We start from the raw sequence: 23,509 nt of genomic DNA on the forward strand, positions 1-23,509 counted from the left end.
AATCAAACGCTTTTATTTCTGATCTGCAAAGAATCAGAAAACAGTTCAATATAAGATGTCAGCCCCATGCATTGAACTAAATGCAATATTTTATTGTCAGTATATAAGTTGAATTAATATGTTTAGTATCATTAATTATTGACCATTTATCTGTTTGGGTTGACGCACCGTACTGAATTTGCTCGGCTATATGAGTGAGTGCAATTCATAATCATCACTCCCTCCTACTGATATTATTAGAGTAATTTATTTTTGGTATGAAATTTATGAAAATTGTGTTTAGTTAATTAAAAGTAGATAAAATAGCATATAAGAGAAGATAAAATAAGTGAGATTAGATGTTTTTTTGGTAAATAAGTGAGATTAGATGTTTTTTTGGTAATACTCAAGTCATTTGTGTAAATCGAAATAGAATACGTCTCTAGTAACTTGTAACTTGGAACAAATTACAGTTCAATTATCGACTAAAGAGGTTTGGGCTGGGCCGACTCCAGTTGATTTTTGAAAAAAAATCTTTACATATTTAATATCCTTTCACGTGCTCCTAAGTACGGTGATTATTCAATTTTATATCAGCTTTTTGCTTACGAAAAATTTGAATTTTGAGATAATATAAACATAAATCGATTCAGAATGTGAGAAAGTCTGAAAAGGAAAAAAACCCAAAAATACAAAATACTAGAAGAAGTTATTATTATTATTATTATATTAGGTTGGAATATTTGAACAAATATCAGTTTTAATAACATATTTTATTTAAATATACATTTAAATAATTTTTATATATTGTATATAATTTGATTTTTAAGATTTAAAAAACAATATAGTTGAACCAAAATCTGAATCTTTATGAAAAATAATTCTCATCACGTTCGAATCTGAATCGAATTTAATATTTCAATAAGACTAGTTACACTACAAATATTTTGCTCACACTAACTGTAAAAAGTATGTGCTATGCAAAGTCAGAGTATTTTTTCCTGAATATGTAATTATATTATTTGAAAAAAAAATGTAAATCGATATAGAAGATATAAAAGCTCTTTCTTTCCTTTGACATAAGAAAAATTAAAATATGAATGGTTTAGAATTTTGATTTTCAAATAGATTATATCAATGAATTGTGTTGGAGCCCATACCCAATGGCAGATCCCATATATCCAAATCAATTATCATATTGATGAATTTACGAAGCTGGGCTATTCCATAAAAGTCTCATGTTTTTTATCTGAACCATTAAAAAATTCCTTCCATATTTATTCCTTTTATTTACAAAAATATGCAAACAATTGGAAATCTAAACCGAGTATGAAATGTATTCACAAACATTAATCTTTTTTTATATTTAGCCCTAATTAGTACTCCTATAGTATATTGTTTACTTTATAAATTACAGTTTCCGTTAGCTAATAACACAGAGCCTCCGCCGCCCACAAACTCGTCGCGCCGCCACCAGTCCGCTCACTCCGCCGGCCGCCGTTCAGTGACAAAGCGTAGAAGTAAGTTTAGTATGTGTTTGGCGTGATTGAAGTTGGAATTTCGGATCAATTATGATACGCATTGGCTGTTTAAGCTTCTGTATTCCTCTTGATTTGTATTTCTATGAATACTCATTGCTGCAAACTTGTTTTTTCTTCTGGATTTGTATTTCAATTGATACTTGTTCGTCTGCCAATCTCTATCAGCCGCCGCCGAGATTAGGCTTTCTCTGTTTCCTATCAATTGAGTTATTTTAGTTGATTATTGTAGACAATTAAATTCAATCTTCTCCGTGATCACCTTGATTAACTTACTTCAATTTGTGTATAACATCAGCTGCAATTTTACATGTTAATGTTGAAGCAGCTCTGTTTCCATCTGCAATTGAATACACTGCGAAAACACTGTCTTTCTCTTACTGATTGCGTGTTGGGATATAGGAACTCTTTCTTAGGGCATTCCTGTTTGGTTTAATCATGAACGCAATATGAATGTATGTGTGTTTGGTCTTGTTTTGATATGTATATTTTATTAAATCAATCTTGTTCAGATCAAAAGTGTAAGCATCATGGATCTTGATCCGTTGGCTGGTCCTGCCAAGGTGCCAAGGAAGGTAAGGGCATTGGTGTAGTCCCTATCATCTATGTTTGTTGAAATTAGTGATCATCGTGTTAAATAGACCTCGATTTGATTGCCCTTTCTTAGGTGAAATATAAGCCAAAAGCTCCTGTCAAGAGAGTAAAGAAAGAAGTCCTTCCTAAAGTGTAATCATCTTAATCCTCGAGTGTTTTGATTCGTATGGCTCAGTTTTAATTAAACCTCTTTGATGATTTCTGATATTTGGGTTCAGTGAGAAAGAAGAAGACGACATTGATGAGGCCAAGGCAGAGTATCTTCTGCGCCGCCTTCATGTATTCCCGACTTTCACTATTTTTATGGCAAAGTCTGTTGATGTTGTGCATACCTTGTTAACTTATGCAGAAATGATTTATTTTTATTGTAGGAAACATCTTCAGGTAGGCCGAAGCCTGAAAAGAAAGGTAATCATATCTTTTAGCTTATTTATAATTTCTTTATAGTGTCTGTATTGGAAATTTTATTGTTATGCTTCCGAAGTTGTTTCTAGTAAATTAGAAAGCAAGCAACTTATTTTGGATCGTTGTTCGTCACGAGCACTTTATGCTGATCATTGCTTTATCCTGATTGTCTTCTTGATTCCAGCTCAACTTGCCCAAGTTGCATTCGGTGTTGGAGAAGCATCTACCTTCAAGTCATATCATCCTTCCAATGGCACATCCTCTGATGGCAAGTCCTTAGAATGTGTAGTTTTTTCACTATGATAAAAGCGGACTGATGTCGTTTAACAATATTGTTTCACATGCAGGGATTCCCAAAGTGGGGAAAGAATATAAAGAACCGTGGGTAAGCAATTTGTGAACAAACCTCTTGTTTGGTGGTTAATAATGTCCTCTACATATGTTCTTAAGCTTCTTTTTCCTTACCGCAGAATTACTACTCGAACTATCCAGTAACACTTCCCGTTAGAAGGCCTTATGCAGGAAATCCAGGTATGAAGGAGGCAGCTGATTCTCTCGTATACCTTCATTATGTATACATTGTTGAATTACACCTTTCTACTGTGTACTACATCTATGAATTTTTTTTTCTGAGCTTGTAGAAATTCTTGATAAAGAAGAATTTGATGGAGATGAAGGGACAGCAGTACCGGAAGAAAATGCAACAAATGCAGCTAAAGAACTCGGCCTTTTGGTTGATATTTTGTTGCGTGATGAATCTTAAATATACATACCTCATACTTGATATTGGGTTGTGATCTTTCATGATATCGTTGACAGGATAAAAGTCTGGAGAATAATATGTTCTTTCTTCAGCTACCAAAGATGCTGCCCGGGATAGCACAGTCAGCTGATTCGGAAGTCCCGGAACACCAAAACAATGGAAGCCCCTCAAGGGGTGAAGTCATATCTCAAAACCTTACCACTTTGGATTCACTGCCACAAGGATTGATTGGGAAAATGTTGGTATATAAGAGTGGTGCTGTGAAGATGAGGATTGGAAATGCAATATACAATGTAAGTGTTACACAATACGGCCCTGTTTTTGTTGGTTTCATTATAGAACTAGGCGTCGATACAGCTGACCGGGAGATGCGTATGTAGGTAACTGCAGGGATGAAGTGCATGTTCTCGCAAGATATTGTCGCCATCAATGCAGAGAAGAAACTCTGCTGCAACTTGGGAGAGTTGAACAAGCGCGCAGTCGCAACCCTGGACGTTGACAGCATGCTGCAAGGTATGACTGATTTATGATGATTCTTTTGGTCATCAACTTACGAAAATTTTGCTTGCAAGTTCCGGAATCAATAATCATTGAGCACTATATTTAAATGAGAGCATAAAGTAAATCACTTGATGTAACGACCCGCTAAGCCGATATTATTATAAACTATATTATTGGCTTGATTATCTATATAAGTAACTTTTATGCGATTAAATCCGAGCTACGTTAGATTGTCTTTGTTTGTTTGACGATAGGGAAGTGAATAAATAAATAAAACTCCAAAATTTAAAATTTTAATGTCTGATACATCCAACAAAAGTCCAACGAAAATTTAATTTAATACATCCTTCGTTCTAAAGAAAATCGGGTACTTCAGCGCGGGCAGCCACGAACTTGAACCGATCATACCTACACTAAATTTAATGATTAAGTAAGCAAATACTCAAATAATTAATAAAAAAATAAAACTAAAAATAAAAATTATTATTTAATATATGCTTATCCAAGAAGGAATCCTTGTCATGGCAGCATTTAATGCTGCCTTAATGAGTTGTAGAAATAAAGAGGGCTGCATTAATGAAGTGTGGAAAAATATCTCCCAACAAATCATCCACCACATTCTCTGACAGAAGATGTTGTATATATATACACATATGCAAATCATCCCCCACATCCTACCAACAACGTGTAATTCCACCACATCCTACCAACAAAATCGGAGCAAGGGGAGGAAGAGGAGCGAGGGCGGCAAGAGATCAATCCATAACCGAGAAAGACCACCGAACAAGGTAACCCTCTCAACACCCCATTACTCCTTGCATCACAGTAGAACAATCACAGTAGAACAATCGAGAACAAGAACTTAGTTTTGCCAATAGGATCCTCATATCCAATATAGAACAATAATAAACCATCAAGTCGTCCCACAATAAGCTAATCAAGGAAAAGACAAGAATCGGTTTCACATATGCCACTACAGTAAATAATCTCTCCAGTGAGCTAATGCTCTCATAAATCACAACACATAGCCAAGGATCAATACCACAGTGATCAACCTCAAACTCCAAGAATCTCAATACCACAAAGCTACTGCCCAACTTCCCCTCAAAGCACACAAATCATGGTAGCAAGGATTGAACATGACAAAGTAATAGCAAACTGCTGCCTTAGCTCATAATAGAGTGAGTAAACGGGGAAAAGGGGGAAGGGGACTTAGCTTAAAGAGAGGCCGATGGCAGCAGCAGCCTAACCCGGCGGCGGCAGATCCGGGAGAGAAAGAGGGGTGCCGAGGGAGAGAAAGAAGGAGGGGGAGAGGAAGGAGGCGGCGGAGGCGAATCCGCGGCGGCGACGGAAGCGAACCCGGCGGCGACAGCAGCAGCTCTTCCGGCGACTGACGGCGGCGGTGGCTGGACGCTGAGGACGATTGGCAGCGGTGGCTGGCGGAATCGGAACAGGCGACGCCGGATTGAAATTTGCTTCAATTTTGTCGAGAGAGAGAGAGACGAGGGATGAAGGATTTCTCAATTTGGGGGAAGTTGGGAGGAAGGAGAAAAGAGATAAGTAGTAGGAGAAGATACCGATAGGGGAGAAAGGAGTATTGTTTGGTGGGCCATTTTTCTTGGGCTTTCCTATTTTTTTTAGAGGAAATTGATTTGGGCCTCATTAAATTAAAGTGGATGATTTATTTAGTTGGACTCCATTTATTTTATTTTTGGGCTTTAAACTTTTAATTGGAGATATAAAGTGGAGAAATAATTAAGCTTTGGGGCTTCTAATTAAGTTTTGGGTCGATAATTACTTGTGATGAATTATTTAAATAATCCCGGAATATTTCAAAGGATGAATAATTTTATCCTAAGTCCGAAATAAATATATTTTTTCGAGGGGAAATGGTTGCGATAATTTAATTGTGCACTTTTATAATTTTTGGGATTTTAATTCGACATCGTGGAGGGAAATACGAGGAGCCAACGGAGGAATTCTGGGCGTAAGCGGCCGACCGGAGTCTCAAGCGACGTCTTGGGCGGTCGCCGAATAATCGAAAATATGTGAAAATCGAGAAACGAGATAAAAGACTTTAATGAGGGTGCATGCATTCTAATTTAAGTAGTTTTGTCCTTGAGTCTAATTAGTGTATTATTATATTGTGTTTTTTTTTAAAAAGGGTGTTTTCGCAAGTAAAGTCGGAACGAAAGATTCAAGTTAAGGAATCTAAACGATCAAGGTGAACTTTCTTATCCTACATACTAATGTGGATAAAAATGCAAATTATTTTGAGGTGATATGTTATGAAAACTCGAACCTATGTTCGTTGCTGTTTCAAGTGATGTTGTCATGCCATAAATATTTTGTGTATGATGCCTATCTGTTGGCTACGGCCAAGTGAATTATGAATGATGATATAAGTCGAATTCGGGTCCCAGTGAGGGTGGTGTCCCCGCTCGGACTAGTGTACACAAGCTCCCTCTGTCATGTTGGGCAGAGCAGGTGACCGAGGAAGGTGGCCACCTTCCCGGCACAAGGATACCTCTGACATATTGGGCAGAGAAGGTGACCGTGGAAGGTGGCCACCTTCCCGGCACATGTATGTAAGGTGACCGTGTGAGAACACCATCTCAACGGCACAATGTGATCAGATATGGCTAAGTACAGGAAAAAGGGACTGCAGTCCAATGTGAATATTTTTAGTAAGCTCGGGCCTTTTCAACAACACCCCGAGTGTTACTGTGATAATGGCTTGACAATATTTTCAAATGTATATGTGTAATTTTCGGCAATGTGTTCACTGAGTACTTTTTGTACTCAGCCATGCATATATTTCTAAATGTGCAGGTTGAGCAGCGAAGTGGTGGGGGAAGTGCTATTGAGACAAGACACTTAATTCAGTCAGATTTTGACTCTCGGAGGTTCATGTCTTCATACATGGAGCCGCGTTCATTTGCTTCCGTTGTGCGTCTCAAAAGACTCAGGTCTATTTTATTCAAAACTCTGATTTATTTCGAGCTATTCCCATTTGTTTCGGGCTGTGGTTGAGTTGTGTTGATTTTCCCCTTTCTTCCCCGCTTCTTTAATCCTCCCCTAGTCGCGATGAACCGTGTTTTCTATCCTTAGAAAATGCGGTCGTGACACTTGAACAACATTTTGTTTTGAAATATTACCTTTACTTTGTACTGTTACACAATGACATTCTCATTGTGTTTAAGATATTGGGATATTGTTTTGATTGATAGTTATTCATTTTATCATATGCCAATTCTATTTTCAATATTCTCATTGAAAATATTGAAAAGTAAATAAATTTTAATTATTTGGCCTTTATTATAAATTGATATGTCAATCATCGTCAATGAGATTCTCAATTTTCTAACTTTTTTTTTTCTTAATTGTTACAAGTTTCTATTTCTTAAAATAGCGATGGAGAAATTGTGATGTTTTCTTTCGAAATCGAAGTGATAAAATCTCCTAAAATAGAGGGGAGTAATTGAATTTGGTGTTCGTATCGAAATTCTACTTTTTGTTAGCATGATGGGTGAAAAAGTGGAAAATAATTTAATTGTTTAGGATTTATGTTAGTAACTTATTATTGGTACTTGAGAAAAAATAGCCTCATGCCAAATTTGGCGTATCGAATCAGCACACGCTTTTAAATTTTACATGACCTGTAATTTTTTTGTTATTAAATGATTTAAACCATATTATTTTTATAATATATCATTATTATGTTATTAATAAAATTTTAAATTATTCAAATGTAATTATTTAGATCATCACAATGAAAAAAAATTATATTTGTATTAGTAATACTTTTTATAAATTAAAAATCCATTAAAAAATTTTAAATAATAAATATCTTTAATTTTAATAGCAATCATATTTATTACTACTACCATGCAATATTATTTATTACTGTTATATTATGTCATCAATTAATATATTATTAAGAAAATAATTATCAATATTAGGAATTATAATGACATGATAACTATTACGGTTATGTTCTTAATTAATAATTAATTAGACAAATTATAATATAATTTTGAAATTATTGACTGCTCAATATTTATAATAATTATTTTTCATACTTTATTTTTTTTTACTTAACTGAGTTAACACAATATTCTTAAATCACGTACTCAAAATAGGTGCCTCTACTATAGCGGAGTGAGTACTTAATTATAATAATAATACTAAATGATTGCAATTATAATTATAATGCTATTATTAGTGTTATTGATCTATAACTTCTTAAGATAATTAAAATATATTATTTAATTTATGAATTATAATAATAAAATATCAATTATAACAATGATTATCATAATTTTTATTATTTTGTTTAAATAAACAAATTATATTATTTATAATAATTATATTAGTAATCATATTACTATCACATTATTGATTATTATTATTACTCAATAAATTATTATGAAAATAATGAAATTATCACTATTATGTTCTGAATAAATAACTTATCACACAAATCTTAATGATAAATTTAAAATTATTAGTTATATTCTAATAATAGTAATAATAATTCTATTAATTAAAATTTGATTGTAAAATCTTACTTTAATTATCAGTGCGTTCATTTCTGAAATATTAAAAATATTGAAAGTAAATAAAAATTAATTATTTCACAGACTTAGGAGTATATATATATATATATATATATATATATATATATATAGCTCAGCATCCTTTGAAAAGATTATATCACATATATACTAAATTGGGAAATATTAAGAAATAGCAATGGCTTCTAATTCTAGTTCTAGTAAAAATGAAGTGAAGAAGGCTCAGAAGAAGAAACGAGAAACTAAACCTGATGATGCATGGGAAACAAAGACTCTTAATGAATTTCGATTGCATGATCCAATCCCTAGGTTACACACCATATACGCGGCTGCTGGTCAAGGGTCTATTAGGTACAAATTGGAGTATGGAAAACATACCAAGTAATCTTATCATACATTGTTCATTACGAACATTAGGTGATCTATAATGATTATCTAGCATATAATAAAGAGTGAACTACGTACCTGAACTTGAACTATGTCTTTTGCACGCCAATGATACCTGAACTTTAAAAATATCTTGGATAGTCCTTGAACTAAGGGATAATCACATTTTTAATAATTTTTCACTTTTCAGTTTAATTTTAAACCAAAAATACCCTCAAAAGCTTGGAGGGCATTTTTGTCCATAAAAAATCGGTCATTATCACACTTTTGCTTTTCAGAATATGTTTATTTTTCCGTTGCAAGTCCCCTTTCTCTCTCTTCCCTCTATCTCTCAAGTATAGAGCGTGTGTTTGTGTTAATTCTTCATCAAAATACCCAATTTCTTCTTCTTCTTCTTCTTCTTCTTCTTCTTCTTCTTCTTCTTCTTCTTCTTCTTCTTCTTCTTCTTCTTCTTCTTCTTCTTCTTCTTCTTCTTCTTCTTCTTCTTCTTCTTCTTCTTCTTCTTCTTCTTCCCTCTTCGTGTTTTTTTCCTCAATGTCTACTGTGTCAGTAAATAACTCGGATGAAGGGGGAAATGGTTGTAGGTGGCTTCGATTTCAATACGATAATTGTTGGTGTCGCGAAAGAACGATTCTGAAAATGGCGCTCGATAGCTCGTGCCTGTGTCGTCATTCTGGTTTCTCGAAGATGATGCTAGTGCTCGTTTTTTTGGAGGCATTACGCATTACCCTATCTAAGACGGAAATGGAGGTTGTTGGAGGAAGAGGGAGAGTTCCTTGACTGACTTGCGAGGGCGAGTGGCCGCTGGTTTCAGGAGGAAGAAGGGGAGTGGGAATGGAGGGATGAGAGGTGAATTTGAGAGAGAGAGAGACGAGAATTTAGTTGAGATGAGAGAGAAGTTCATTTTAGAAATTGGCGTGTAGAAGTCAAAAGGGGTTTTGTGAGTTTTGAAAATATTTTACAGCTAAATATTATACTCCCTCCGTCCCATAAAAGTTTAGTCATAACTTTTAGGCACGGAGGTTAAGAAAGGGGTTTTGTGAGTTTTGAAAGGAGTAATATAATTTGATATATGGAGTATTACATATTTGGTTCATTCCTTTATACAATCGGACAAAAAATATGTAAGTGTATCTCCAAATCACGTACACCAAATCACATCCACCTGCGTATTTTGAAAAGCAAAAGTGTGATAATGACCGATTTTTCTGTATAGACAAAAATGCCCTCCAATCTTTGGGAGTATTTTTGGTATAAAATTAGACCGAAAAGTGAAAAAGTATAAAAATGTGATTATCCCTTAGTTCAGGGACTATCTACGATTTTTTAAAGTTCAGGTACCATTGGCTTGCAAAATGCATAATTCAGGGACCATTTGCGTAGTTCACTCATAAAGATAAATAGGGTAATATTGTTTTCTCATATACATATCTATTTCTACAGTTATGTGTTTTTTGTTTTGTCCGGGTTTCTCCGGTTTGGAAGGCCTTTGAGAGCTCGTGAGGCGTTGTTTTGTTTTGTTTTCCCCTTCATCACTCTATATAAAAAAATTGTATCGAAGACTAATAGTATGTGTGGGAATGAATGTTATGCGATCGATTCATTTTTCTTTTAAGTTTGGTTATTAGCTGATAATTTTATTAGCAATATTTTTTCTAGCAATTTGGCCTTTAGTATAAATATGTCAACAATCGTCAACGACATTCTCTATTTTCTAACTCATTTTTTTTTACTAATTTGTTACCCTCTCAAATTTGTCATTGTGAACACACAATGTGATCGTTCCTCCCCTACTGTTTGGGGTTGTGTCCACCTTCATAATTCGCCCGTTATAAAGCACCTACGATATTAATTGATCTATCCGATCCTACTAATTCTGCTTTCTATATCAACCATAGCCTAATTCGTCACTTCAACTATAATAAGATTGTCTTGGGCAATCCAAAATCGAGTTTGTCTGTGACATTGATGCTGAATATCGATGTTTCATATGATACTAATCATTATTTTGATGAAAATAGATTATAACTATCATATTTAAATATTTCATAAAAATATATCCATGATCCATTTTTTGCTGAATGAATTGACACTCTATTGATTTTCCACTTATTTAGATCAACAGCACAACCACTGAATGTAGAAATTTGTAAATATTGAATGAAATTAAGTATCAAAATCATACGTATAAACTTAAAATCGTCCAATATTGTAGAAACTCTATTAATTTTCCCCTTCATCCCTCTCGCAATCCCCAAATCCTCGCCCTTCACCGTCAGCCGCCCCCGGAGGGACCGGAGAAGGACGTGGAGGGGGTCGTCGTTGTAGGAGGCGAGGTCGGACTTGGATCGCTAGCGGGAGTGGATCATGTGGGTGACGGTGAGGGCGGCGGAGGAGCGGCAGCGGCGGAGATGTGGAGGACGGAATCCACGCGGAGGGCTTGGCTTTGAGTAGGATAGGCAGTAGTGTTTAGCAAAATTAAACTATCTGAGAGTAAATAAAAAAATTTCATATAAAAAAGATATTAAACAGAAATGAAAATATAATTAAGAGAATAAAAGTAAAATAGAAAGAGATTTAATAATTGCCAGAAAAATAAATTTATAGCTTGTACCATAACTTAAAAAGTTAGCGGGAAAAAGTTAGTACTATGTTTGAATTTGTTTTCACTTAATTAACCGTGAAAGAGAGTTAACTAGAAAATTAAATTTATAGCTTGTACCATAACTAGAGAAGTTAGTAGGAAAAACTTAGTACTATGTTTGAATTTGTTTTCACTTATTTAACCAAAAGTTAGTAGGAAAAACTTAGTGTACTACGTTTGAATTTGTTTTCACTTATTTAACTGTAAAACAATGTAGTTTTCTAAACACTATATATTGTTGATATTTTTAACTCAATGACATTATTTTCTTTATACATAGAGTCACAGACGTCGTTGCTTGATTATTTACATGATTTTGTTTTATTTGATACTCCTGCATTTTAGTATTCTTTTTCTCTTTTCATATTATTTCAGAAACGGCAAACAATAATTAATGTAGGTAGTAGCCCCTTCTAAATTTTCCACTTAATGATTATTTGATACTACATAAAAAGATCAACTACTGCGTAGTACTATTGACAACTGATAATAGATGCAATCTGCATTCCACACTTGCACGTTTAACACATAAATTTAGGTATTGATATTTAGTGAATTAAATTATACTAGGAGCATCCCCAACCATGCTTTTACCAAAGAGCGGATGTAGGTCCGGTCCCACATTTATTAATTTTTTACTCCATGCTCTTCTCGAAGAGCACAATACCCCCATGGCCACATCCATGCTCTTCCGCAATGACATGCTCAAGGGTCCCATCATTCTATTATTCAATTTAAATAAAAACATTTTCATAATATTAAAATGCATTAAAAATATCCAAAATACTATTACTAATTACTAAAAATTAAAAATTACATAATTAAAAGCTTAAAAATTAAAAATTTCATAATAAAGTCTAAAAAATAAAAATTACATAATTTAAATCCTAAAATTAAAAATTACATAATTAAATTCATAAAAATTAAAAAACCACTACTCATTGCCGAATTTCGCCCAAATGTGTTTGATTAAGTCATCTTGTAGCTCAGTGTGGATTTTGATATCGCGTATTATTTGGATCCTCTCGCGCACCGTCTTATGCATACATCGGCGTGGGGGAGACCGCGGTTGAGCTTCCGGCTTCATCCTCGTCATTAAAGTTAGGCGCCATCGGTCCTTCGTCGGCTATAATCGTGTTGTGGAAGATAATACACGTGTACATGATGTCGGCAATATTCTTAACGCACCACAGCCGAGACGGGAGCCCTCACAATGTTGAATCGGCCTTGAAGGACCCCAAAAGCTCTTTCGACATCTTTCCGAGCAGCCTCTTGACGCTGCGCATAAAGAACCCGTCTCGGGTCTTGCGGATTGTTGAGCGTCTTCATGAAAGTCGACCACCTTGGGTAGATATCATCGGCGAGATAGTAACCCATGTGGTATGGATTTCCGTTGACGGTGAAGTCGATCATCGGTGCTACACCATTCAAAACATCATTGAAGAGTGGTGAAGAATAGAGCACGTTCAAGTCGTTGTTGGATCCGGCAACACCAAAATATGCATGTCAAATCCATAGGCGGTAGTCGGCGACTGCTTCAAGGATAAGCGTTGGGCCGCCGCCTTTGTGGCCGCTTAAGTGTTGCCCCCTTCAAGCATTCGGGCAATTCTTCCACTTCCAGTGCATGCAGTCAGTGCTGCCAAGCATACCGGGAAATCCGTGGACTGTTTCGTGAAGATGAAGCAACCGTTGACAATCTTCGGTGGTAGGTGCCTGAAGGAATTCCTCACCGAAAGTAGAACGAACGTCGTCGCAAAATTTTTTGAAGCATTCGATTCCAGTTGACTCACCCACATGCAAATACTCATCGAAGAGATCAGCCGTTTGCCCAGTAGCAAGTTGTCGGATGTCACAAGTACACTTCTGCAACGCCGAGAGACTTTGTCGACCGGTTGCGTCTCTACGTGATTGAAAGTATTCAGCACGGGCGGATAAATTGTTGACAACATGCATAAACAACCGTTTTGACATGCGAAAACAGCGCCGAAAGTAATCTTCCAGAAACCGCAGCTCGTCGGAAAAATAGTCGGCAACGAGCCTTTCGTGGGCTCCCTCTCGGTCACGAGGGATGTAGCGACGATTTGATCTAGTTGGTCGAGGAGGAGGGGAGGGGTAGCGGCGGCGACATAGGCTTCATAGGCGGCACGATATTGTTCATAGTATTCTTGTTCTTCGCGCTCCGCTTCCTCAATAATATCACTGAAATCCATTTTTGAATTTAAAGAGAGTATGAGTGAGAGATGAAGATGTACATGAGTTGCATGAAAAAATATGAATGAGAGATAATTTGATGTGAAAAATGGATGATGAATGAGTGTATTTATAGATGATTTTGGGATTAAAAAATTTTAAAAGAATTCAAAAAAGGTAATAAAACGGCTATATTTTTGGGAATCCGAAAATATTTTTATTTTTAATATTATTTTTGATTTTTTTTAAATAGAAATTGCAACGGCTAAGCCGTTGGCGAATGAGAACGCGCCACGTTGCCCTGCTCAGCGGCACGGGCGTGCTCGATACATCGAGCAGCACCGTGCCGTCGGCGAGAGTGCAGCTGCGGACAGTAGCGTGCCGCGCCGTCGGCACGGACAGCGTCCTTCCCCAAGAACACCGTTGGGGATGCTCTAAAATAAGTGACAAATAAAGTTTTGAGAAGTGATAAATGTACATAAATTTTACATACATAATTAGATTTTTTAGGTATTTCACATTTGAAACTGATTCAAGATTTTTAGTTTCTTTTAAATAAATTAGTACTATATTATATATTTATCCTATAAAAATAGATATGCTAGATTAGATATGAGAAATCTTGGGCATCTTTCTCTCCTCCCTTCCACATTTTTTGGTGTATGACTGTATACAGTATTATCAAAAAAATTCTAACTCACCCCCTTCCTTCATTTAAGGATGTTTATCCTGAAATTTGTCCCATGCTTCCATCTCCATTTTTGTCTATCGCACAAAATTTAACTCATTTTACTTTTTATCATTTTTATAGTGGTGAATATATGCGTTTCATTCGATACAAATCATGATATTATCTTCATGAAAATTGATCAAAACTATCGCATACAAATATTTCATAAAACAACTCTTAACAATCCTTCAATTCTCCCACTTATTTAGATGAACAAAACAACCATTGTTTGGTACAAAATTAACAAACAAACCAGGACGGAAGGAGCAAGAAAAACGAGTGAAGCTTAAAGGCGGGCAGCAGCCGCCGGAACAGAGGCCGGCACCGCACAATCGAGCACCACCACGTCATCGAGGTGCTCACTCACCACCTCTGATACGACGCCCAATGCTTCAAGCTCCTTGACCACCGCAATCGACGCGATCGAGAAACCCTTGCTCCTTTCCGGCGAGAAATTCTCCCCCGCCGTCAGCTGCTCAATCGCATCAAATTTCCCCTTGATCCCTCTCGCCATCTCCAAAACCTCGCCCTTCCCGCTCTCGTCCTTCACCTTCATCACCGTCAGCCGCAGTGCCGCCCCGGGAGGGACCGCCACTGGCCCGGAGAAGTCCTCGGCCACCCAATCCACGGCCATGACGTCGTCAACGACGGGCTTGACGTAACCGGCCACGACGGCGACGTGGACAGGGTCGTCGGTGTAGGAGGCGAGGTCGGACTTGGATCGGTAGCGAGAGTGGAGCATGTGGGTGAAGGTGAGGGTGGAGGAGCGGCAACGGGAGACGGGGCCGGCCGAGATGTGGAGGACGGAATCAAGGGTTGCGAGGCCGTTGAGGTTGCGGATCATGTCGTTGACAGCGGAGGGGTCGGCGGAGGGCTTGGCTTTGAGTAGGACGACGTGCTCGATGATATGGCTGGGGGCGGAGGAAGACATTTGGACGGAGAAAGGTGCACGGAAATTGCGGCGGAGTGGCAGCGGAGAAGGGGAGTGAAGGGAGAGGGCGGCAGGTCTTATACGAAGCATTGTTGGAGTCTGATTTCTGCTCACATTTCACCAATCTAATAGTTAAATTTTGAATAAAACTAACTCCATCTATCAATATACTCCTAAAAATGAAAATGAAATGAAATTAAAAATGAAACTAGATTATAGTAGAGATTTCTAAGCCATATTTCACTATGCAAGCTAACAAGATGAATGCTACTATCTACAAATTATGATTGAATTTGGCTCTGAACACGGTTACAGTTAAAAGGATTTGGAGTCTCTTGGGAATTCTGTCGAACAGGTGATAGGGCATTCCCTAGCATCAATTTTCCATTCCAATCTCGAAAAAATCACCCCCAATTCAAGTCATAAATTCTAGCAGACAAGTTTGAGCATCACATAAAGCCAATTACTATGAAATAACCCCAATTCAAGTCATAAATTGAAGGACAACTTACTACTACCTTAATCTTTCCAAGTCAATGTTAGAATGCAAGTGGAATAAGATATGCTATAAAAAATGCTTACCAATTTTTAGGAATGGGTGTGAAGCTTGATTCTTCAATGGAGGATGGAGAAGGAGGCGAGCTTTGGGGGATGGCGTTGGAGAAATCCGGCGGTAGTAGGAAACCGAGAGGAGTATATGTATATGTCGCGAGAGATTTGAGGATGGAGAATTTTATTCTTTTTCTCTTTTAATATAATAGTATTTCATAAACGGCAAACAATAATTAATGTAGCCATTCTAAATTTTCTACTTAATCATTATTTGATGTATAAAAGATCCACTGCTACTATATTGAGGTTTAGTTAATTAAATAATAGTATTAAAATAAAAGAGAAATAAAGTTTAAATGAAAAAAAAAGAGATAAAGTATAATTGATAATTATCGGAATAAAGGAATTAGAAGATCGATGAAAAAATAAAAGAAAGAATTTATTATCAAAAAATAAAATGCTTCACTTGGGTTAAAATGTTTTTTTTTAAATACACCTCACTTATATTAAGACATGAGAATATCATTTATACCTATCTAGAATATCTCAAATTAATTTTCAAGACTTAACACAACAACAAAATTGGCCTCATTTTATTTTAATATATTTATTCTGCTAATTAGACTCATTTTATTTAAGTATTCTTCCAGTTTAGATAATTAACTAACTAAAATTAGCTAACTAAATCCAAAATTTAACTAGTTTTTCTAACTATAGTTTGAATTTTTAAAATTTTGGGTGTATATACTATCTCTCTCACAGCTCCCAGTCCGATTATAAATCTTTAAAAAGAGTCATTTTCTATGTTCCAACTAAATTGATTCGAATTTATTTTTTGAAGTTAGAATCATTCCCTAGTATTTTGATAAAAAAATTTAAATATTAAATTACTTTTATTTTTTCTTCTATTTTACTAGTATCTTTTATTTCGTCTATTTAATTTTATTTTCATTTTATTTATTTAATAAAATTTCTTAACTTCTGTGTCTAAAAAAATAATTCAATTTAATCGGCACGGAGAGCATATAAAATTATTCCCTTCTCCTCATAATATTAATAAGTGAGATAATTTATTTTAGACGTCATATTATGATATTATTTGTCATTTCATAAAAGTATTATATACATTTCAAAATTTTGTTTCATAGTTTGAAATCAGCGTGAAGATAAATTATTTTAATATAAAATAAATTTACAGTCTGTACCATAACATTAATAAATTAATAGGAAAAGGCTAGTATTATGTTTGAAATAGTATGGCTTTTGAACACTATATGTTGTTGATATTTTTAACTAAACGATAATGTTGTTTAACATATATACTTTCACGATTATCATATTAAATAAAATTTCACAAAATAATATTATTACAATGCCCAGAGACAAAAAAAAACGTTGCTAAAAAGATGGAATTTGCAAATAGTAATCTTTTTTTTGTTTTAATACACAGTTACGTAATTTTACTATTCTGATAAAGAATACCAAATCAAATAGATACAACCATCGGCGGATCCAGGTGGGGTCGCGCGGGGTCGGCCGACCCCACCGGCGGTCCACCGAACACTGCCGGAAAACATCATCTTCGACCTTTGACCTGGTGCAGTTCCGTCTCCGACCCCACGACCAGCTTCAACTCTACCCGAAGCCTTCCGCCTTTTCCAAAAACTAAGAGGAGAAAGGAACAATACTAATAAGAATAGAGTAGAGATAGATAAGGGGAGGGGTTGCAGAAGAAGCTGATGTATTCTCAACGAAGAAGATGAACAGAGAGGTTAATATTGATTTTTGGGCTGAGGAGTGGTTAATACTCCTATTGATTGTTGGGTTAGAAAATCTATAAGTAAAAAATCTAATTGATTGCCTCTGGTCACTCGTCGTTAATACTGCTTTTTCATTTAATTCGCCTGCCAATAATTTTCTAAGCCATGTAGTATTAACTTTTTTTCTCCTTAATTTTCCCACAAATTTACATAAATTCCTAATTTATTTAAGTTTATTAGTTAAAAAAATCAGTCAATACTGTCCTTTTTAAATAATTTTATCTTTATTACAAGAGTTACAACTTTCTTTATAAATAAAAATTCAATATTTCTACCCAATTATTATTTTGATTAAATAGAAAGTTATAGTAAGAGACAAAGATTAAGATTTTGAGGGGCATAGGCTTTGCACAAAAAAAATTGGTGCGTTATTGATATTCTTTTAATCATGTTTTATTATTTTTTTACTTTTATTTTGTTTATTTGACCTAATTTTTATGAATATAATAATTATATACTTATATTTTTTTATTATTGATTTTAATTACCATCCATATTAAATTAATGGATAAATTTATTTTAAAAATATCTTGAGTTTGTATCTGTTCTCATGAGTTTTATCTGTTCTTCTGGTGCTAATGTTGAACACAATCAACGACTGAAAGATATGTTTGCAATTATTTCCAATGATAAAATTTCGGTCAGCTTCAAAATATGAATATTCGTAAAAGTTAAAAATATGAACTCGTAAAAGTCAACTATCGTGATAAAACAAAGATAATTTTATTTGTAATGTATTTTTATAATATATATAATATTATTATATTAATTATCTCGTCCGACCCCACGATTTTTAAATCCTGGATCCGCCCATGGATACAACACATATCTGCGTGGATCCTAGTTGTAAATCTATAATTTCTATCCATCTAAATTTTCAACCGAGGAAGATGAAACGTGTCAATATATTGGACTGAAAGCGAATTGTCAAAATTATTTTGTATGAGTTGTGTAAATAGCCCTAGTTAGAGAAGTAAGCCTCCTTCCCCTCACATTTATTGAAATCTTTTTGTTTACGCCTTCACTTGTTACTGTGCATCACCTTCTCTGCTTATATAAATAAATCTTCAAATTGTTGACTCATAGTATTATTGCTTACTGCTTTGGGTGGAATCTTGAAATCTGTAGCACCCCTCTCTCTTGCAAGGTTAGTGTGTGTGTTTCTTTGTTTTTAAGGTTTCTGGTTCTGAAATTTGGGGTGACTTTGTAAAGGTCTAGTCTTTCTAGTTTCTGTCTTTGACTCTTTGTGAGGCAATTTTGCTAATTTAAGGTGGTGGGAGCTTGATTATTTACATGATTTTGTTTTATTTGGATAATTTGATTGTTTTGTGGGAAGATCTGTACCAATTCAGCAATGTTTTGGTAGAATTTTGGATGATGATGTGAGTTGTTCAGTTGGCAAAAATTGGATCTTGAATGATGATCAATGTACTACTTTGCATTTGTTGGGAGTGTTGCTGTCTATTTCTTGGAGTGATTTACATGGAATTAATGTTGATTTTTTACTCTAATTTGGTAGCAATTGGACTGTTGTGGCTGATATGATGTTGGATCTTATTTGAAATTTGAAAGTTGTTTTGCTGGTGAATGTCTCAATCAGTTGTGATGCCTTTAATTTTGTGTTTATGATCTTTGGAAATGTTAGACTTGTTTTCTAATATTTGCGATTTTTATTCACTCATTTGAAATTTTGGTGTGAGTAGTGTAAAAGAATGTTGTTGAATGCTTGAATTTCTGTCTTTGTTATATATGTATTGTATTGATGTTTGTGTTTTGTTTCTGGTTCGATCTCGCTGTTATTTGATTCAGAAATCGGAAAAAGGGATATTTGCAAATGGCTAAGGAAGTATCACATGGTGGTGAGAACAATACGGGCATAAAGTCTCCTCCCGAGCCTTCGCCGTTAAGAAAAGCCAAGTTTTTTCAGGTACGAAAAATGGGCATATCTCTTTGTAGTCGTATCAGTTTCTGTATATCAGTATCTAACAAATTTTCTTGAAATTATGTGTTTTCTCAACTGTGGAAGTCACATTTTTTAATTAGCTTTTATTTGATGGTCCTTGCAGGCAAACATGAGAATCTTGGTTACCGGTGGGGCCGGATTCATTGGGTCCCACTTGGTCGACAAGCTGATGGAGAACGAGATGAATGAGGTGAGACCATATGGATAATATCCTTGCTCATGTTCGTATATTTTGACAAACTAGTTTTGAATGAGTTTTAATGGCTTCTATTCAGGTGATTGTTGTGGACAACTACTTTACTGGATCCAAGGACAACTTGAAGCAATGGATCGGGCATCCAAGATTCGAGCTTATTCGCCATGGTAGGCATTTTAACTCTCGGTTGAATACATGAGACCTCACGAACGACCTAAGTATGAGTTTTTTCTTTTCCAAATGCTCTATCTCGAGGTTCTTTTGGAATTACCTTCTCGTTTGTAGTACACCAAAGTCTTTAGGTGAGCAGCATTTTTTTTGTTGGTTGACTTCAATTATTTTCAGACGTGACGGAGCCGTTATTAGTTGAAGTTGATCAAATATACCATCTTGCTTGTCCTGCCTCCCCAATTTTCTACAAATACAATCCTGTGAAGGTCGGTGCTTGTTTCTTTACTTATGTGCTGTTATAATCTGGATATCAAGTAATTCTTTCGGGATAAAAATGGCTTTCGTTGATTTAGCAAGAGCAACGCACCATGTTTGAATATGTTTTAATCCCCTTGTTATGATGCTAACAGACAATAAAAACAAATGTGATCGGGACACTGAACATGCTGGGGCTTGCAAAGCGAGTGGGGGCAAGGTAAACCAGCTCGTCTTCCTTTTTAATTCTTGTTTTTTAATTCTTGTTTTTTTCTTTTCTGGAACTATTAATTCAGTGCGTACAATTAGGATCTTGCTGACCTCAACATCAGAGGTTTATGGCGATCCGCTCGTGCATCCTCAGGACGAGAGCTACTGGGGCAATGTGAACCCGATAGGTAAAACTGACTTCTTTATTGAAGTGGATTGTTTGAAGTAACCGTTGGAGATAGATCATAATAACGTTATTGCGATCAAATGTGGTGCTGCAGGAGTTAGGAGCTGCTACGATGAGGGGAAACGAGTGGCTGAAACGTTGATGTTCGACTACCATAGGCAGCATGGCATTGGTAAGCATTGGTCTTTCAGTGTTTGTTTTATGTGTGTTTGTTTACCTCGACTTTCACAGTTTATGTATCATGTGTGAGGAGTCTCACCTCGGTAACTTAAAACATGAACCGTGAAACAGAAATCAGAATTGCGAGAATTTTCAACACCTATGGACCCCGGATGAATATTGATGATGGCCGGGTTGTCAGTAATTTTATTGCTCAAGCAATACGGTGACTATCCTCTTCTCATTACCAACAATTATAAATTTCCACCGATTCACACACAAACACACACGTTTTTATTTAAACACGAATATTTTACATATCTTCTATCTCTTGACATGTGAGTTCTTCCCCCATACATATCGCATTAACAGTTTTGCTCTTGCCACTTCAGAGACGAACCATTGACAGTACAGTTGCCTGGAACGCAAACGAGAAGCTTCTGTTATGTTTCCGACATGGTATGCAGTTAATCTCATTCCGACTGGTAGTAATGTGAATGGATTTCGATAATAATTCACTTTCTTTTACCAAAGGTCGATGGTCTTATTCGACTGATGGAGGGGGAGAATACCGGACCAATCAACATCGGCAATCCAGGTAATATACACCCCACATCATTTCGAACGTGTTTGATCATGTAATCCGTTGCCCTCCTCAGCCGAGATAGGTTTTACTCATTAAGCTCTATTGCACTAATCTATCAGGTGAATTTACAATGACTGAGCTTGCTGAGACAGTGAAAGAGGTAAGTTGAGATGCTTTATTCTAGTTTTGAAAACACAAATGGCTAAATCCGGAAAAATATACGCAACGATGCAATGCCCTTGGCCTTGCAGATGATAAATCCGAAGGTGGAGGTGATAACGGTGGAGAACACTCCGGATGATCCGCGCCAAAGGAAGCCGGACATAACAAAGGCGAAGGAGTTGCTGGGGTGGGAGCCGAAGATCAAGCTAAGGGACGGCATTCCCCTCATGGAGGACGATTTTCGCAAGAGGCTCGAGATCCCGAGGAAGAAGTGATTGCTGCCTTGTTGGACTATATATGGTTTCTATATAAGTATGTGTCTTATTCCAAGTTGAGTATTTGCTTTTTGGCATTCTTGAGATTTTCATGCTTGTTGATATCTAAGGACTATACTGTTGAAAGCCCAGATCTTCTTCTCATTATGCAACACTTTTTATTTTTATTTTTTCATTTTTAAAAGTCTTAATTTGTCATTTTGATCACTCCCAAACATAAAAGTATCAATTTGTTTCTAGTAAGAGTGTTACACATCATATAAAAATGTGATTTATATTTCACTAATTTTGTCACACATATATATTAACTAATTCCTTGAAACTGTATTTCTATTAGTTAATACATTTAATCAATTCTTTCACGAGACTGAGACGAGATTGAAGTAGGAGTATTATTTTCACTACGGCAAATTAATAAAAATCATCTAGTTACGTCACATTTTGATACATTTTGCAATTTTAAATCGCTGGATAAGTTATTATGTTTAGGTTTGTTTGCAAAGATCTTACAATGTAAAAATTTAATCTCCTAAATATACTATATTGTTGCTATTTTTTAGTTAAATGACATTATTTTCTTTTACCAATACATGATATCGTTTGGCTCATTAGCGATGGCGTCCATGTATGATTTTGTTACTGTTGCATAAGATTTTGACCAAAAAATTTCAAATTTTCATCGTGAGATAACTGCTATGCCAAATTTTGAGTATATTTCATGATTTTTTTGACAAATTTCCCTTTTTATTACTCCCATTCGTCCACGAAAAAAATCCTCATTTTGCCATTTTAGGATACCCAAAAAAATAGTCTCATTTTTTAAAATGAAAAATTTCTAACTTACGTTTCTCATTTTTTCTCATCTCTTATAGTACTACTACTTTACCCAATTTTTTCCTATCTTTTAATTAACCCACTTTTTCAACTCATCTATCTTACTTTACCAATTTCTTATTAAAAACGGTACTGCTCACAAATAGAACTATATTTTATGGACGGAGCGTATTATATTTTTATTTATTTTAAATTATAAAAATAGTTTAGTGATCTACTCCTACTATATACTGTATAAATTTATTTTGATAACTTTTTTGTGTCTAAAATTGGGAATCGCAATTTATCTATTTGCAAAGATATATAGAGTATATCTTTAAAAGTTCAAAATTTGGATGTCAGACTCAACATTTAATTAATTATGATAAAGTTGGAAGTCCAATAAATTATCCACTATTCCCACATTTTTATTGCAAACATAATTCTCCATATAAAAATATCTGGGATATGGGGCCAAGCATTTTCTGCAACACAAGTCAGTAAGGTTCGGAGTCTGGTGTAGGCTTGGATCCGAGCCTGAAGATCTTCCGAACCTAAATATACACGTGTGAGATCGATAGTCGATACATTGTCGATTACTGAAAATTAAATCTATCTGAAAAAGCTTAGACAAATAAAATAAAAATAGTACTCCATATATTTTTAAAAATAAGTTTTTTTAGTATTGTGCACTTAAAATATTTTAAAATTAATTACGACTAATGCTATGTTTATTGAGCTAATATTCTGTGGAAAAAAATCTACTCTTTTAAATTTTTAATACAATCTACGTTACCATGTTAAATTTGGTCCTTTTTTCTCGAATTACTCTTACTAAAACAATGAATTTTAATTAGTAAAGATTATAAAGTAAAACGTGTTTTCAAAAATTTATATTTTATAAATCTCATCTTTAATATT

The 23,509-nt window shown here is 35.1% G+C and overlaps 3 protein-coding genes across 5 annotated transcripts; 2 read left to right on the plus strand and 1 right to left on the minus strand.

The window, feature by feature from the left end:
- The first annotated feature begins 1,312 nt into the window (after positions 1-1,312).
- Positions 1,313-7,013, plus strand: LOC121800009. 3 transcript variants are annotated; one of them, XR_006050415.1, is made up of 12 exons: positions 1,313-1,499; positions 2,030-2,092; positions 2,185-2,243; positions 2,330-2,390; positions 2,483-2,519; positions 2,701-2,784; positions 2,864-2,901; positions 2,987-3,047; positions 3,158-3,249; positions 3,336-3,572; positions 3,660-4,568; positions 6,613-7,013. XR_006050415.1 is itself a non-coding variant. In XM_042199548.1 (12 exons), the coding sequence occupies exons 2-12, from the start codon at positions 2,048-2,050 to the stop codon at positions 5,959-5,961; spliced, it is 864 nt and encodes a 287-aa protein (XP_042055482.1). In that variant the 5' UTR covers positions 1,313-1,499; positions 2,030-2,047; the 3' UTR covers positions 5,962-6,231. The 3 variants fall into 3 exon arrangements, 2 of the variants coding, with proteins under 2 accessions (XP_042055482.1, XP_042055483.1); XM_042199548.1 differs by lacking the exon at positions 6,613-7,013 and adding an exon at positions 5,945-6,231 and having other exon boundaries at positions 3,660-3,792; XM_042199549.1 differs by having other exon boundaries at positions 1,314-1,499; positions 3,660-3,792.
- Positions 7,014-14,485: 7,472 nt separating this feature from the next.
- Positions 14,486-15,999, minus strand: LOC121798230 (stress-response A/B barrel domain-containing protein UP3-like). The gene is made up of 2 exons (XM_042197138.1): positions 15,822-15,999; positions 14,486-15,345 (listed from the first exon to the last, which is right to left on the minus strand). The coding sequence occupies exon 2, from the start codon at positions 15,327-15,329 to the stop codon at positions 14,595-14,597; it is 735 nt and encodes a 244-aa protein (XP_042053072.1). The 5' UTR covers positions 15,330-15,345; positions 15,822-15,999; the 3' UTR covers positions 14,486-14,594.
- Positions 16,000-18,590: 2,591 nt separating this feature from the next.
- Positions 18,591-21,942, plus strand: LOC121800013 (UDP-glucuronic acid decarboxylase 6-like). Its single transcript, XM_042199552.1, has 13 exons — positions 18,591-18,758; positions 19,421-19,538; positions 19,678-19,764; positions 19,850-19,937; positions 20,116-20,207; positions 20,352-20,416; positions 20,506-20,594; positions 20,688-20,765; positions 20,885-20,978; positions 21,145-21,211; positions 21,287-21,350; positions 21,458-21,498; positions 21,590-21,942. The coding sequence occupies exons 2-13, from the start codon at positions 19,446-19,448 to the stop codon at positions 21,773-21,775; spliced, it is 1,044 nt and encodes a 347-aa protein (XP_042055486.1). The 5' UTR covers positions 18,591-18,758; positions 19,421-19,445; the 3' UTR covers positions 21,776-21,942.
- Positions 21,943-23,509: the final 1,567 nt, after the last annotated feature.

This window comes from Salvia splendens, chromosome 4 (assembly GCF_004379255.2).
Source record: "Salvia splendens isolate huo1 chromosome 4, SspV2, whole genome shotgun sequence".
Taxonomy (NCBI): Eukaryota; Viridiplantae; Streptophyta; class Magnoliopsida; order Lamiales; family Lamiaceae; genus Salvia; species Salvia splendens.